The sequence below is a fragment of the Corythoichthys intestinalis genome, chromosome 2 (genome assembly GCF_030265065.1).
Source record: "Corythoichthys intestinalis isolate RoL2023-P3 chromosome 2, ASM3026506v1, whole genome shotgun sequence".
NCBI lineage: Eukaryota > Metazoa > Chordata > Actinopteri > Syngnathiformes > Syngnathidae > Corythoichthys > Corythoichthys intestinalis.
Genome location: NC_080396.1, coordinates 19852995 through 19870743, shown reverse-complemented (window position 1 = coordinate 19870743; position 17749 = coordinate 19852995). Strand labels below are relative to the sequence as shown.

At 39.0% G+C, this 17749-nt stretch overlaps 1 protein-coding gene across 1 annotated transcript in view; it reads right to left on the bottom strand.

The window, feature by feature from the left end:
* tpx2 (TPX2 microtubule nucleation factor) overlaps nt 1–16721 on the bottom strand; it is a 29463-nt gene extending 12742 nt beyond the window's left edge. The window contains exons 1-9 of the mRNA XM_057860154.1: nt 16592–16721; nt 16195–16345; nt 10722–10805; nt 10408–10473; nt 10252–10327; nt 9051–9107; nt 8870–8975; nt 8612–8780; nt 8400–8538 (exon numbers count right to left, since the gene is read on the bottom strand). Coding sequence (XP_057716137.1) covers nt 8400–8538; nt 8612–8780; nt 8870–8975; nt 9051–9107; nt 10252–10327; nt 10408–10473; nt 10722–10805; nt 16195–16303 — 806 coding nt within the window. The 5' untranslated portion in view covers nt 16304–16345; nt 16592–16721. The remainder of the gene's footprint in view (nt 1–8399; nt 8539–8611; nt 8781–8869; nt 8976–9050; nt 9108–10251; nt 10328–10407; nt 10474–10721; nt 10806–16194; nt 16346–16591) is intronic.
* Nucleotides 16722–17749: the final 1028 nt, after the last annotated feature.

Sequence of the window (17749 nt, the reverse complement as noted above, 5' to 3'; positions counted from 1 at the left end):
AACCTTAAGCCACAATATTGCAATATTGCAATGCGATATTGCAATTACAGCTCAAAAATTTGTTATTTTGAAATGTGTGCTCAAAAATTTATTTTGAAATCTGTGGGTTTAAAAAAAAACAACAACAAAAAACTTTCCCCATTGAACAAGATTTTTTTGGTACATAATATACATAATATTATATTTATGTTCCAATTTGTGTTAAGTTAAATAAATTTTAAAAATTAATGAAATTTCCTTAATATAGTTCAAATAAATGCAGTCCTTCAGGTGAGCCTAAACCCTCAGTCACAGCTCAACATTATTATCAGATTAAAAATAATTGAATTATTGTCCAATTTTCGTATTTGTTTCACCACCGCTAGACACACTAATCATGCTGGAGTTAACTCTCCTGGCTTGAGGGAAATGTGCCTAACAGCATTTACTAACCTTTAATTTTGTATAAAGCGACGGGTGGTCATGTAAATGCAAAGTCATATTGAAGGTATTGCCTCCTCTGGCAGCCACCCTCCGCAAACATGTTTTACATATCTGTTGACCCTCTTCCTCTCATCCGCAGCTGTCTAACTTTTCTGTAGCCGAAGTATTCCCATACCAACGACTTAATTTTCTTTGATTAAGGTATTTCACCTCTTCTAGCCATCGTGAAGCACAGCTGACTCTCTAAATCACTGAGCAACAACCGGAGGGGGAGAGGTAAGCCCTGCAGCTGCAAGCAAGGGATTTCTTTCTTTGGGACATGAAAAAAAATGCCCAACACCGCAAGAACGGTATCACTGAAAATCTTAGTTTTCATACCACGGTATACACTGAAACCGGTAACCGGCACATGTCAAGTTCTAATAGAAAATGTGGTGACACTAATCTTATAACACTATGTGACAATGATAAAACTACCCTGTTCATTTTAAATAAATGCTTTTCAGCTAATGTGTCAACTTAATGCTTTAAATTAAAACTGAAAAGCAATGTTTTGCTCAACTTTGCAGTCAGAAATCAGAATATTTTCAAACGTCATACTTAGATAAACGAAGGATAACTAAAAACAAACAAAACATATATATATCATACAGTAGTACCTCTACTTACGAAGTTAATTGGCTCTCGAAGTAGTTTCGTAACCTAAATTCTGTAAATCAGACATGTCCAAAGTCCGGCCCGGGGGCCAAATGCGGCCCGTGGACAAATTTAATCCGGCCCCTTGCCTTTGTCATAAAATCAATAGCGTCTGGCCTGCACACAGACTTAATAAATTGGTCAGCAGTACTGCTACCAGCATATGAAGTAACTTACACACTAAATTCTGCTCCTCATTTACCCAGTAAAAGGCAGCAGCACTCTCACATTACCCCGTGTGACACCCCTTTACTCCCAATTTTCTAAAATGGCGACAATCAACAAAAAAAGAAAGTGGACTGCGACGGCTGACGCTTCAAGGATAGGTGGAAATTGTGGACTATTTTTTCACTAAAATATGCAACAATTGTGTCTGCCTCATTTGCAAAGAGACAGTCGCTGTTTTTAAAGAGTTCAATGTGAGGCAATATTACCAAACAAGACACGCTGACGTGTATGACAAGATTACAGGGAAGCTATGTAGTGAGAAATTGAAGCAACTTGAAGCTAGTTTAATTTTACAGCAGCAGCATTTCGCAATAGTCCGAGTGTCGAAAAAGAACGCGAGATTGTTGAAATTTTTCATTAAAAACATAATAAAGCATATGGCACACACAGAATGGCTTGCTAAAATTTGCTTAAATATATTGTTCTACGTAAAGGACGTCAGGCAAGGTTGGCCCCCCACATTTTTACCACACCAAATCTGGCCCCCTTTCCAAAACGTTTGGACACCCCTGCTGTAAATGGAGACGCTTTCCCATGTAAATGCCCTAATCTGTTCCAAGCACCCCAAAATTAAGACATCCTTTATAATGCATCAAAACATGTAACAAGCACATTTAACAATTAGATTACAGGGTGACCCAAAAAAAAAAGTTTACACTGCCATAATACAACTTAAATGCCATGTTTATTCATCTTAGAATTAGAATTGAATCACAAATTATACATTATTGTAAAGAACATGTACAGTACACTCTATTTTTCAATGTGTCCTCCCTTAAGTGTCACAACAGCCTCCAGGCGCCTGCGGAACGCTTCTTTATGTAGGATGCTGTCATCTTTTCCCAAGATCTAACAATGGACCTCTCCGAGGCTGCCACAGAAGTTTGTGGCTTCTTACAGGCACTGTCCTCCACAGTTGCCCATATGCTATAATCCAGGGGATTGAGATCTGGACTCTGGGGTGGCCACATATCACCTTGTCAATCAACTTTTTGGTCCGCACAGATCGGCACTTCCAGACCCAGGTTTTCGTGAGGCTGTTCCAGTATCTTTCAGCTTCTTTTTAACTTTGTAGACTGCACATCTGGATATTCTCAGATTTGCTGCAATCTCAGTAGGTGTCAGACCGGCACGCAGCAATTCAGGTACAGCTAAAGTTTTCTTCATGTTCAGCAGAAGCACAAGAATTGTAGAGACGAGAGATTACCAGCTGCATTGAGTGACCTTAATGAATCACTTAAGCATGACAACCTATTTAGATATGTTTCAATGGCTTTTAAACAAGCAGTCAACTGAGTGTAAACTTTTTTTTTGGGTCACCCTGTATTTCACAATAAACAAAATCAGTTGTGCATAATATAAAAAAAAAAAAGAAAGAGCAAAGAATGAAAGTAATACACTGATGTAAAGCTATCGGACCACAAGGGGCAAATGAAAAGGATGCTGGGATCCACTCTTACAGTACAGGTCCCTCTTAGCCAATTGGATTCCAGCAATACTAGGCAATAGCCAATGGCAGACCAGCTATAAGTATGTTACGTTCAGTAAACTGTGGGAGCTGCCTGTACCAACCATACTATATTTTTCAGGCATGAAAATAGGTCAGGGGTTAAAAAGGTGAGAAGGGTGTGGAGGAAATATGTTCCGGTACACCGTACAACTACGGCTGTCCCAAACGAGAAATTTTCTCCCAATTAATCAGCAGACTATTTTTTCGATTAGTCGACTAATTTAAAAAAACAAAAACAAACTTTTTAAAAAAAAAAAAAAAAAACTAATTTAGCAATGAAATTTTTGATGATGCTTATTAATTCACAAAAACATTTTGGAACACTAAAAGTCTTTATTGAAGTACAAATAAACATAACCAACAATAAATCACAAATAAACAATGAGGTCAAATGCTGATTGCATTAACTAGTGCGATCTTTGTCTCCCCCCCACCTCCCCCGTTAGCCTCAATGTATCAATGCTAATGTTTACAGTGTTTATTATAAATGTGTTTCCTTACTTTGTATGTCTGAACTTTAATTCTTCGGCGTGCTGATGACATTTGTGAAAGGAACTGGAGTCTCATATGCCATAAGCACGCACACACAAATGTATGCACGCGCGCACACGGCGATAAAACGCAGCCGTGAAAATTACCGCCCTCATTTTTATTTACCATGCGATAAATGGACTCCATATCGTGATAGGCTTAGCAACGTCAATAAAACATGTCGTTACCCTAATTTCCGCACTATAAGCCGCACCTGACTATAAGCCGCCACTAGGGGTGGGCGATATGGCCTTAAACATGTATCACGATAAATGGAGCAGATTTATCTCGATAACGATAAATGACGATAAAGTCGTCCAAGCGGACTGTTATATAATTTGAAAATCTGAATCAATGCATGAAATACAGATTAACAGTTTCTTGTTGATTTAGTTACCATCATTCAATTTGATATATTTAACAAATGTACATGCAGTCTAGACATTAGGTTTATACAAATGAATTGTAAACAATAAGAATTCAAGTACGAGCATTTATAACAGAGTGTATGGCTTGAACAATGTACATTGTCAAAATCGATATGCCTGTGCAAACATGTCATTGTAACACAAATGACTTGCAGCTCGAACAGTACACTTCAAAAAGACAATTTATTGTTAATGGCTGCTGTGACATAATTATTCAATACAAGTGTTTACTTTATGGTTTCAGGGTCTCCCCCCCCAGTGCATTTTTTAATAAATGCACACATACATGAACCCCCAAACAGACAGACAGACAGACACACATTAAAGCTATATTGATCTTCTGCAAATGAAACACTTAAGATTTTATGATAGCAATAATGACACAGAATTAAACACATACAGAAAAATAGCTGGGGCCATTTGTGCTATGCTGAATGCTTTACCATCACAAAAGCTATCAGAGAAATCACACACAGTCAGATACAAAATAACGCGACATAGTAATTGCTAGATGCAGTCCATCCCCAATCCACTCATTAAATTCAGCCGTTTCGACAAGGTAAGAGCCGCTATCCGACTCCATCACGTTCATTTGTAGCGTTAGCCGCTAGCGGCCGCTAGCGTTAGCGGCTAGCGTTAGCCTGTGGCCTGGCTACCGGTAGAAAGTACTGAAAGCACCATCTCCGGAAATTGTGAGAACAAGGGAGGACAGCTGGTGAAAGCCCGTCTGGATGCCACCAAGAGTCTATTAAATGTCGGGTGAAAGTTTGGCGAACCTCCCTTAAGCCACACTCCATCACGTTTTGCTTGTAGCATTAGCTGCTAGCGTTAGCTTACCGGGCTTCTGTTTGATTGGCTTCCTGATGATCACGTGACTCCCTACGTAAGTACATTCACTGCTTTCTTAAAGGGGAATGAGCATAGACGAACAACACAGAGTCAAAGCGGGATGAAAAGACTATTTTCTTGTTTTATTAATTTACCGAATTTACCGACATGGTCAAAATTACGTCGGTCATCGTGAAGAATTTCGGTGACGGTAAATTTTCGGTTTACCGCCCAGCTCTAGCCGCCACCCACAAAAATTGGCATGAAAACGGCATTTGTTCATAGATAAGCCCCACCAGTCCTCACTGTATTATGGGATATTAACACCAAAAGATATTAACCAGTAATACTTCATTTGACAGCAACATCAAACGACTTTCATAAGACCAAATAAACCCCCATGAAGCTTTGAACCACTTGGTTGCAAAGCTGCATTGCTTCAAGAAGCTTTATTTGGTCATCACTGCTCCCTTGGGCGAGACAGTCAACCTCTGCTACCACCTGCCGTCAACACTGTTGTTGTCCAACATGCCTCCTAGCATGCACTGCAGCATGACAGATGCAAATAACTATCAAAATTCATGTTCTGGGGTAATTATTTCTTCATTTACTGTTCCAGTTGTTTCATTATTGGCACCATAAGACTGTCATTAGACAATGACATTTATGAATGCTTATAACAGATGTCATTTAGTGTTATCTGGCAAATTATCTCACTTTTGGATGTAAAAATTCAAGCTGGACATAAATGGAGTTACTGACATCATTTCCCAGATGACAATTAATGACATAAGCATTCATTAATGCCCATGACAGTGTCATGTCATAATTATGATGGTGTTATGACAGTCTTATGACACCGCTGTCAAATAAAGTGTTCCATTTTAACCGAAATAAATCAACAAATAAGCCGCACTGGACTATAAGCCGCAGGATTCAAAATGAAGGAAAAAAGTAGCGGCCTATAGTCCGACAATTACGGTAGTTAGATGGACTGGGTCGCTTTAGGTGTTCAGTCACGGCCGACGTGCAGCCAAGCTTGGCATTGAAGACAAGACACAACAGTGTACCCTCCTTTGTTTCGTTGAAATAAGTCAATGTTTTGGCCACTGGTGCGCTTTTTCGGCTTCGTGCCACTTTCCCCACTTGCATACCAAGCGTCTGACATTTAAAAAAAAAAAATAATAATCTCCCGATCCCTCTTCCCCCTTTAAAAATGGTCTCCTCGGATCTACACAATTCACCCTTTGACTTCAAAACGGCGAATTTTGCAGAAAGGTGAGATTTTTTTGCCTGTGTTTTGCCTTTCGAATTCACAAATTTCTTTAACAAGAGGCAATATTTTCCCCTTTGAGACATGTCTTAGCCTGAAAATTCTGTATGTGGAGGTACCACTGTATAGTTTTCTAAATTTTACTCATCTATTGTTTGCAGTCTTCTACGTTTTTATTTTTCTATAAAGAGTGAAATAGTATTTGTCATCGGATGTACGTTTTGTCACAGTAGTTTTACTCCCAACTTTTCAGAATGCTTCATTTTGGTTCCAATCTAAATTTTCAGCTAAAATATTACCCTGAATCTAATTTGCATCGTCATATATAAACATTTCAGGCTGAGTCGAATAACCACGATCTTAAAAGACAACACATTTATCAAGCGCTTTGAAGCAAAAAAGAATCCCGTTTAAAAAATTGGGGTGTTAAAGTGATCCTCTACCTTAAATACATGTAGGCTCTAATAAACACAATTTTTCTCTTGTACTAAAATATGTTGATAGAAACACATAAAATGTTAAATCAATGGCAATATTTTATAATATTTACTACACATTTTGACCGATAGGATGTTTTGCGGGCTCGCAGTGATGACGTAAATGGGATGTTTCCAAATGTGTGGCATATGCAACAATTGCATATTGCTGCCTAAACTCGTGAAATTAAATGCCACGATGTGCTGCTTTTGGATGCAATTTCCAGTCAAATTGAAACAAGGGGAGTGACGCGAGTGGTCAAGGTGGAATTATTATTTTTTTTTTGTGAATAAATGTGCTTAAGTGGAAGCTTCTCCCCTTTTTTGTCCCTGTATGCACGTATCCTACCCACCAAGTAAGGGATCCGTCTATTTTCTGGATCCGACGGTCCCACTGCAGCTACAATACTGGTTTCGCATTTGTCTATTTTCTGAATTCGACGGTCCAACAGCGGCTTTTCGGATCAGTCTATTTGTGGATTTGACGGCCTGATCGTGGCTGCAACGTTGCCATGGGATCGGTCTACTTCCTGGATCTTCGAGTGAGTGAAAAAAAAAACAACGCGGATTTGGATTACTATTGTTATCTTTTTTGTTGACTATTCTTCGTGGGAGTTTTCCCCAAATCATACCAAATAATTAAAGCACTATGGCACGCTACAGTGATGACAGTGACTCTGACATTGCCCTTACTTTTATGGTGGAGTTAGTCTGGGAACACGTGTGTGCCTACCGCTGAGCTCCCTAGTGACGAGTGTCAAGGTGGAATTTTTTTTTTTTTTGGTGAATAAATGAGCCTAAGTGGAAGCTTCTCCCCCTTTTGGTAATTTTATTCACATATCCCACCTACCACGTGTTACAATGTACAGGACATGGATTACACTCGATTCCAGGATTTATTCCCGTCAGATGACGAATTTAATGAGGACAGCCACGACATGACTCCGATCCTGACAATCACACTTGTGCATTCATAGTTTTATTACCTTCAGTGAGAGTTTATAATGTCAATAGTCATGAAAATAAAAATGCATGAATGACAAGGTGTGTTCAGACTTTTGGCCTGTACTGTATGTAAAGCACACGACAGCCCTGGATGCTAAAAATCTACATAATTATACTGGGATAAGTTTTAAAAACGCAAAGCTTACCTTGAGGATCTGCTAACATGAACCGGATTTCTCAACAGCATACACTCTCTAGCTCCATTGTCATTGAGACGCATTTGCCGCGAGTACATCACCAGTTTTTCCCCCAACTCTTGTGTTAACAGGTACTGTATTTCCTGCTCTCATTTTTCCTTTGCTGCTCATCTTGTGAACGACTGACAGTGCTGTCCTGCTCTTCACTTTTCCGATCTGGTTCAAATTGGAATGGCAGAACCGACGACATGTTGTGGTAGCTAAGAGTGACACGCTGAAAGTTCGGCAACTGGCCCGGTGACGTCACGCACTGCGACATGACAAGAATGGCGACTGATCACTTAAAATAATTTTACAAACTTCAATAAAACGAAAACATTAAGAGGGGTTTTAATATCAAATTAATATAACTCATACTAACATTTATCTTTTAGGAATTACTGGTCTTAAAGATCGAGGATCACTTAAAAAAAAAGGCCACCTGACATTTTATCTATTTTAGTCATTGGATGCAAGTATCCTATAGTTCCCATCAACGTTTTAACATGCACATGTGCACACAAGCGCACATATGCAGCAATAAATTGCAGCCGGAAAATTGTGACCTTATATTTTATTTATCGTGTGATTAATTTACTTAATGCAAATCGCGACAGGCTTACCTGTCATTCCTAATGATTTCATTACCCATTATGAAATTCAGTACATGCTTTTGTTCCAAGTCAATGTTTAAATGACCGCACAAATGGCTACGTCTCTAAGCAGTGTCATTTTGTATGGGTATAAAATTATTTTCTCCATTATCATAGGTCAAAGCGTACCTAGTGTTGGAGAGGACATTCAAACAATTTATTCTGATCTTACTTGTTGCGCGCCACTTCCTCTTCAGCTTCTATTTGAGCACTGCTCTTAACCACAGGAGCTCTGCTTCTCAATCTTGTAGCAAACTTTGGTGATTGAGGCCGAGTCAGTCTCAGTCGTTGGGATTTTCCTTTGGGCGGTCCTGTTAAAACCCATTTTAAAGGGCGCAGGTGAGGTTCTTGTGTCTCATGAATCCACTAAAAATACAACCTAACCTTTGGCTCTTTCCTGCAGACTCAGCTTATGGAAGCGTTGAGGAGTTCGCTTCTGTAACTGCATTATATGTTGGGCCACTGGCAGATATGTGTCTTCGATTGCAGTCTTCTTTTTGCTTTGCAAACGCTTCCCAGGTTTGGTAACACTGCCACCTTCTGGCACACATGTCTAACGAAATAGATCCCAAATTTGTGTCAATTTATTATTTTTTAACAAAGATTAGGAATTATATATTTTACATCAACTACAGTAGTTACCGTTTTGGAGGGTTCTTGATGGAAGCCCTTTAATGAAGTCAACTGAGGTTCTCCATCAGAATTCTGGTCCTCTTCATTTTTGACATATTCGCTTGTCTCCTTGGCACTATTAGAAAATTATGACCGTTACATACTATAAAAGCATGGGACAATATTCGAAAAAAGTGTTACTAATACTTACTTGTTGGACTTTTTGGAATATGGGCGATAACGACTTTGCGCCAAACGCTTTGAAACTCTGAAAGAAAAAATAGGAGTCAGTAACATGCACATATCTGACCTCATTGAGAGGCGGTCAATCCATTTGAAATGGAGTGATGGCAGCATGCTGTTTGGTGGACAGAGGCACCTGTCATGGCCGAGGAAATCTTAATAAATGTGCTTTCTTTAAGATTGCCAAACTTGAAAAACGGCTCACATACCTCCAATTGCTAAGGTAAATGATATCTTGATGTGCGTACTGTATGTGTGGAACTGTAGTCACAACAACAACAACAACAAAAAAACGTTTCCGTTCTCACAAAAACTAGTAAAGCCAAGCGAAGTGGCTCCCAGCCGGATTAAACGGTGTGACGGCCCTGGCCGTTTAATAGTTAATTTTCTGAGATTCTTCCAGTCAGCTGATCGTCGCCTCCACCAGCTGGCTGCTTCCCCTCCTACTGTGACGACAGCTGATCGACGCAGGACGGACCGACGACGTCAACGCCGCTGATTGGCCACGGAAAAAGGCGCCAAGCTTCTTAAACCTGCCGCTGACAACGCTCTAAGAGGTCGCATTGGACAGTACTCTGCCGCGGTCCTCCTCGCCAGCTATTTGCTTGCCATTCACTCTCGTTTGCATTTGCTCGCGAGTCTGATACACTCCCGCTTTTTCGGTGAGGTCTTTTGTGTTTATTCATTATTGGATCGTTTTTGTTCACCACTGTAAATAAGAGCACTGAAGCAAGTAAGGGTAAGTCGCCATTTCTGTTCAACCCGTTTTCTCCTGTTTTGTATAGAGTCGGAAGTTAGGTTAGAAGCTGTCTTTTCTTTGTTCCTTTTACATGATCATGGTTTAGCTAGTGGGTGGGGTTTAAGTGTAGTTCCTTTTGTTTGTTGTTTTGGCCTGGGCTTACCCTGAAGTCACGCTTCGTCGGCATTCTGTACATATTCATTGCGAGTTTGATTGTGTGTAAATAAATTTGTGTCCACTCGTACATTTGTGTGGCTTGTTTTATGTTACGCCCTTCGCGAGCAGTCTTTGGCACGTAACAAACGGCAACTGGCTGAGGTGGTGTGGAGGCCACGAGGAAATAAAGGTGGCAAATAGAGGAATTGGCCGTGCAATAAAAGCATTGTACTAATTACTAAACCACAGCAAATGCAAATGTATGCATCCTGACCTGCGTGGTTGATCGCTGCTTATTTTTGGTCTTGCACCACTGTCAGAAGCTTCTTTGGAGTCAGCTGCAGTAGAAACTGAAAATCACACAGGCAGTTCAGTACATTAGACTACATAAATTTGCATGCAACAACAACAACAACACAATCAAACTAACCGGCCTCTTTTAAAACCCTTATTGGACCCACAGTGACTGGCTGTTGAGGATCAATGGCATGCTGAGCTGCAAAAATAGTCCAATATTAACCAGTAGAAGATTAAAATCCCTCTAAGAGAAAATAAAAGGTCTTAAATGATTTGACAGGGTTGACAGTCCTTAATATTTTCATAATTTTTTGATAAGTGCCAACAAGGGTTATGCATGTATTCTTTTATAAAACAGTTTTTAGCAGCAGTCGAAACCAAATAAAATAGCAGGAATACATCAATTACTTATATATATAATCAACATGCAACAAAAACATAACTAACCCGCTTCTTTTACGATCCTCGTTGGGCCCTCGGTGGCTAGCCGTTTGGGAGTTTCGAGTGCTTGATCAACAATGGCCCGTCGATCTACAAAAACAGATCAATATTAAACAATTTAAGATTAAACTCCCTCTCTCTGCCAAACAAGATGCGTCAAACTCATTTGTGTCACGGGCCACATGGTAGTTATCCGTAGCTTCCCCTCTGATGGCCATTATGACTGTAAACCCTAATACTGCAAATGTATAATCACTAGGGCTGCAGCTATTGATTATTTAGGTAATCGATTCATCGAGCAATTAATTCGAATAATCAAGTAATCGGATTAAGAACGTTTACTGTGCTGCAGACTAAATTTTAAGATATATAAAACAAATAAATGTGTTCATCCTTGCAATACTATTGATTTCGGCTTGCTAAAATGACTTTCAAAAGAGCATTAAATGCGAATACAAAATAAAATTCATGAGTTTCTTCAAACAATGCAGAATCACACTTTCATTTCACAAGACCAATAAATGCATTTACAAATAAATTGAATTACTGGGGCTTAGCCTCAAACGATATAACAAATAAATAAGGATGCAAGCACAACAAAAGGACAATTGCCTAACTTGCAAAGCAAGAGTCCGCTTGCTTAAAAAAATGTTTTTTTTTTTTTTTTTTTACACAATACTCTTCACAAATTGTCCAAACACATATTCCCACAAAATAACTGCTAAATATACTTCTAAACAAAATAACAAATGTATATACAGTGGGGCAAATAAGTATTTAGTCAACCACCAATTGTGGAACTTCTACTTGAAAAGATTACAGAGGCCTGTAATTATCAACATGGGTAAACCTCAACCATGAGAGACAAAATGTGGGGGAAAAGAAAAACAACAGAAAATCACATTGTTTGATTTTTAAAGAATTTATTTCCTAATTAGAGTGGAAAATAAGTATTCGGTCACCTACAAACAAGCAAGATTTCTCGCTGTCAAAGAGGTCTAACTTCTAACGAGGCTCCACTCGTTACCTGTATTAATGGCACCTGTTTTAACTCATTATCGGTATAAAAGACACCTGTCCACAACTCAGTCAGTCACACTCCAAACTCCACTATAGCCAAGACCAAAGAGCAGTCGAAGGACACCAGAGACAAAATTGTAGACCTGCACCAGGCTGGGAAGACTGAATCTGCAATAGGTAAAACGCTTGGTGTACAGAAATCAACTGTGGGAGCAATTATTAGAAAATGGAAGACATACAAGACCACTGATAATTTCTCTCGATCTGGGGCTCCATGCAAGATCTCAACCCGTGGCGTCAAAATGATAACAAGAACGGTGAGCAAAAATCCTAGAACCACACGGGGGGACCTAGTGAATGACCTACAAAGAGCTGGGACCACAGTAACAAAGGCTACAATCAGTAACACAATGCGCCGCCAGGGACTCAAATCCTGCACTGCCAGACATGTCCCCCTGCTGAAGCCAGTACACGTTCAGGCCCGTCTGCGGTTCGCTAGAGAGCATTTGGATGATCCAGAAGAGGACTGGGAGAATGTGTTATGGTCAGATGAAACCAAAATAGAACTTTTTGGTAGAAACACAGGTTCTCGTGTTTGGAGGAGAAAGAATACCGAATTGCATTCGAAGAACACCATACCCACTGTGAAGCATGGGGATGGACACATCATGCTTTGGGGCTGTTTTTCTGCAAAGGGACCAGGACGACTGATCTGTGTAAAGGAAAAAATGAATGGGGCCATGTATCGAGAGATTTTGAGTGAAAATCTCCTTCCATCAGCAAGGGCAATGAAGATGAGATGTGGCTGGGTCTTTCACCATGACAATGATCCCAAACACACAGCCAGGGCAACAAAGGGGTGGCTTCGTAAGAAGTATTTCATGGTCCTGGAGTGGCCTAGCCAGTCTCCAGATCTCAAACCCATAGAAAATTTGTGGAGGGAGTTGAAAGTCCGTGTTGCCAAACGACAGCCCCAAAACATCACTGCTCTAGAGGAGCTTTGAATGGAGGAATGGGCCAAAATACCAGCAACAGTGTGTGAAAAGCTTGTGAAGAAATACAGAAAACGTTTGGCTTCCATTATTGCCAACAAAGGGTACATAACAAAGTATTGAGATGAACTTTTGGTATTGAGCAAATACTTATTTTCCACCATGATTTGCAAATAAATTATTTAAAAAACAATGCGATTTTCTGGGTTCCCCCCACATTGTCTGTCATGGTTGAGGTTTACCCATGTTGACAATTACAGGCCTCTGTAGTATTTTCAAGTGGGAGAACTTGCACAATAAGTGGTTGACTAAATACTTATTTGCCCCACTGTAGATGGCCGCGGCTTAGAGGAGGAGGGCCAACTGACATGTAAAACATGGGTGGCTGCCGACGATGCAATAGCGCCAATATGATTTCGCATTTATACAAAATTAAAGGTTAGCAAACATTGTCATAAATGTTTCCCACCAGCTACGAGAGTTAACTCCAGCGTGTTTAGTAGAGCTGGGAATCTTTGGGCACCTAACGATTCGATTACGATTCAGAGGCTCCGATTCGATTATAAAACGATTATTGATGCACCCCCCTCCCTTTTTTTAAAAAAATTTTTTTTATTTAAATTAAATGTTTTGTACATTAGTTCCAAAATTGTTCAAAAATCCTCTCGGGCTAAACCAAACTACTTTTTCAGTATCAAGTTAACATATAGCAGTAAACAAATATACAAAAATAACAGTAAATAAAAAAACTCCAGTCCCCATTCTGTAACAGCAGCTTTAAACTACATTCAATTAATTTAATGTTGTGAATCAACTGTTAAAGTTGTTAAAATTGCTCCCGTTATTCCATAATTTCCCTTTTGTCTACTTTCGACATGTGAAAGTTTTAAAACTATTTTAAAGATAGATTCAAGTCAATATTTTACCGATTTAGGAGTATTTTAGATAAAAAGTTAATTAGGTTTGCTTGGAAGGTTCGCTACAACAGCCTTGCGGGGAAGTGTACTGCTTTAAGATGGCGGCCATTTACTAACGGCCGCATCTAGCTTTTTGTAGATGTGCTGCGCACGCTACCGAATCAATGTTGTTTCTAGTCCTATATAAATGATATCTACCATTACATTATGTGGATGACGTACTTTGTAGCAGCTTTTCGGCAACAGTCAGGTATGTTGTTGTGTTTTTTTATCTCGTGGCATGAGTTGAGCTAGAGCCGTGAGTTGAGCATTGGCATTAACCGAGGGGCCGGGTAATGAGAAGCATGATGTTTAGCTACTCTCGCTGCGTTCTTCCTCGTTGCGCCCTAAAGACCGCGCGGCGCGCTGAGTGTGTTGTACTTCCGCTTTACTTGGCATATTTCGATAATCGGAATTTGGATGTTTGTGAATCGTTCTCGAATCTTCCACGGCCAAATCGCGAATAATCTAAGAATCGGAAATTTTGCACACCTCTAGTGTTTAGTGTGTCTAGCGGTGGTAAAATGTGTTTTTTTTCTCTCTGGCAACTATCTGTGTTGAGAAAGACTGTGTGTATAATAGAGCTGAAACGAATACTCGAGCAACTCGAGTAACTCGAGTTTAAAAACTGATCAGAGTAATTTTATTCACCTCGAGTGATCGTTTATTTTGACAGCTCTAAGCATCACGTTTTGCTCGGACTACTTTTAATGCGGGACAACGCGCTGATGTCACGTGCGTAGAGGAAGAAGCAAAAAAAAAAAAAAAAAAAAAAAAAAAAAAAAAAAACAAACTTACTGCAGCCGACAACCGCTACAAACGACGCCGACGTTGCTAAATACTAGCCCGCTCATGCTACGTTAGTTGCAGGTAGCGTCCAGTGAGTCTCATAGAGATCACATGTATGTTGAACTAGATGCGCAATGACAGACTAGGCCGCGTCTGGGCAGCGTTAGCAAAGAGCCGCCATCTTAAAGCAGTAGAGCGCTAAGCGCTAATAAAGAGCGCTAAACGCTAATATACTGTATAAGATTAACGTTACTGTCCTACTAGCTCACCTTACGTTAGCACTGCGGAGGGCTAGGTTTCAATTAATTAAGACCGCTTTCGATGCGTGGCTAACATGTCTTACATACAGGCTATAACATAACATAGCGTTGTGGAGTGATGAGGGTGTCAAATAAAAACTCAATAATGCTAACTATCAATTTTAGCTCAGTAGTCATTGCTGGATGAAACACCAAGTAGCACTAGTCCCTAATGTGCTCCAATCCAGCCTGTATCATACATTTATTTTGAACAGTGCAAAAACTCAAAATCCTATCAGGACTTATAGTTTAGGCTAACTTAAAACTTAACTAGAACTTAAAAATGGCTTGACACAAATAGAAATTTAATTGAAAAACGTGGGAAAAAATCCTAACTTTTAAGTGATGTGTGTTATCAAGCGTAAAGGCATTTTCAGGTGTGTTTATATATATATCTTTTTTAAAATAAGATCTAAAGGTTTTTTGAGTGAAAGCAGTGAATTAGTCATTTTTTTAAAATTCTAGTTACATCTGAGATGCAATTGTTGTTTTCAACAATATACATCAAAAATAAAGACATTGATTGACTGAAAATGATAAAATGTCTTGTTTTCTCATGTATATCCATAATTGCTCTTCACCTAAAAATATATTTGTTTTATCCGATTACTCGATTAATCGATATAATTTTCAGTCGATTACTCGATTACTAAAATATTCGATAGCTGCAGCCCTAGTGTATAATGTAAACATGATACGAGTCGTGCTTTTTATGGAAAATAATTCAATTATTTTTGTTCTGACGGAAATAATGTTGAGCTGTGGCTTTAGGCTCACCTAAAGGACTGCATTTATTTTACTTTTGTTTGGAATATTTTGTTCTTTTTTTCTTTTATTTTAACATTATACTCATGTTCCAATTTGCTAATGTGTTTCAAAAATAAAAATCCCGTTTAAGGGGAAAACATTTTCCCCCCTCCTTTTCTCTTTTTAAACCCAGATACTGCATTTAGAAGTAACACGTTTTAGGAGCTGTAATGGCAGCACAGTGAAATTTTGGCTTAAGGTTACCATACCGTCAGAATATCATACCGGCACATGCCTAGCTGTGTGACTTAATCACTAAAAATTAAAAGCATTAAAAGCAAAAGCATAATATCTACAAAACCGTTGCAGCACAAATTTAAGACATTACCCTCAGGCCTTGAGTTTGACAACAGTGCTTTGAGTGATACATTTTTAACACACCAAAGATATGATGTAAACCAAAATGCCACGGTCATATTTACAATACAACAAGACAAGACCAAAGTGAGGGTCCAAAATATGAAAAACGCCACGTCTTTTTTGCGTCAAGCCACAACAGAGAGCAACTCCAGCTCACCAAGGACGTAACCCATATTCAATAAATTATCAGTAAAAACCAACACGGTTTACTGTTTGTAAAACAATACAGTATCGTACAAGCAAGTTTTATACTTACCGAACCATGTATTGTCACATGTCTCGTTGTCCAATTGATTGAAGTCGACGTGCGAAGGCGCGTCGAACTCATACCTTTTTTCAGGGTCACCAGGGAATGCTTCTGCCATTTCAACGATGCGTAAATGGGCAATGCTCACCGAATAAACGACCTATATGGGTAACAAAATGCCAATTTTTATCTGCCCTCAGCAAACGATTGTTGGACGAGTCAGCATGAGCAGGTAACCGTCCATGTTCAACTGAGGGTTGCACTCGGAAAACTTTTCTTCAAGATTGAGTCACTTGATAAAGAAACTATCGTCGCTTATCGATTTATTAACTTTTAGGGGGTCGTTACTGGTCCCACAAGACTTAGAATTGTTAAAAGAATATTACAAAAAAACCTAAAAACTTACCGTCTTCGAAAAGAGACGCAGCTCACAGCCCTAACAGAGAGATGGAACTGAATTAGTTGATTTTTTTGTTGGCGGTGATTTCAAACTGGCCAATCACTAACGTCGCGTTCGTCACCTCGACGCTGATTGGTTCAAATTAGTCAACAGTGCCTCCTACCAACTTCCTTTTTCGGTTTTTGAAAAAAAAAAAATCAAACAGGAAGTGATAGAATACAGACATGATGGTCGGTTTTTTTTACTTATAAGAATTTTTTAAAATGTGGGACATGGATTATTTGATTAGATGTTATGTTAAAAAACAAAAAAGATTAAATTTTATTCGTTCAGTTGAACAATTAGTCCACTTTTAATAAGCTATTTTATTTTCGATGTGATGTATTTTGTTTTTGAGTACTTTTTTTTTTTTTTTTTTAAACTTAGACATGCCAAAAATGTTACGACAACTATATTGCTTAAACTACTTACAATTAAATAATTGTTTGAATGTCATCTAAATGGGCACTGAATAATAATGTTGTTTGCAAGTGACAGGTCATGACTATGGGCTGATATTTGTGCCATCAGAAAGTGAATTTGAAAATACTAAAATGAATCTGAATTACTTAACTTGAATCTGAACTGCTTAACATGAATCTGAAAAGTGTATTTTTAAATTGTGTGTATGTTTTTTTTTTTTTTTTTTTTTTTTTTTTTAAATCTGAATCATTGCATGACAAACGGCTCCCACCAAGAAACGAAAAAGGTGTCACCGTTTGGGGGAAAAAAAGGAAACCAAAAGGTTGCTACCAAAATTCCATTCCATTACAATGGTGTCTACATTATCTCACTGCCATTGACGGTGCTAGATATCCAGTTCATTTTGACTGGATTGGACGTCTTGCGCCGTCAATGGTACTGAAACCAGAGCATTTAAAGCCAGTCTTTTGTGGGCATTTACAGGTCACTTCCTGTTCATTTTAGGGCATTTACGTGTAACTTCCTGTTAATTTTTAGTCACTTACTTTTCAGTAACCCAAAATTAACAGAAAGGGACCTGTGACTGCTCCAAAATGAACAGGATGTGATCCGTAAATGCCCCAAAAGGAAAAGGAAGTGACAGAAAATCAACAGGAAATTACGTGAAATACCCCAAAATTCACTCATTTCCTGGCATTGGCT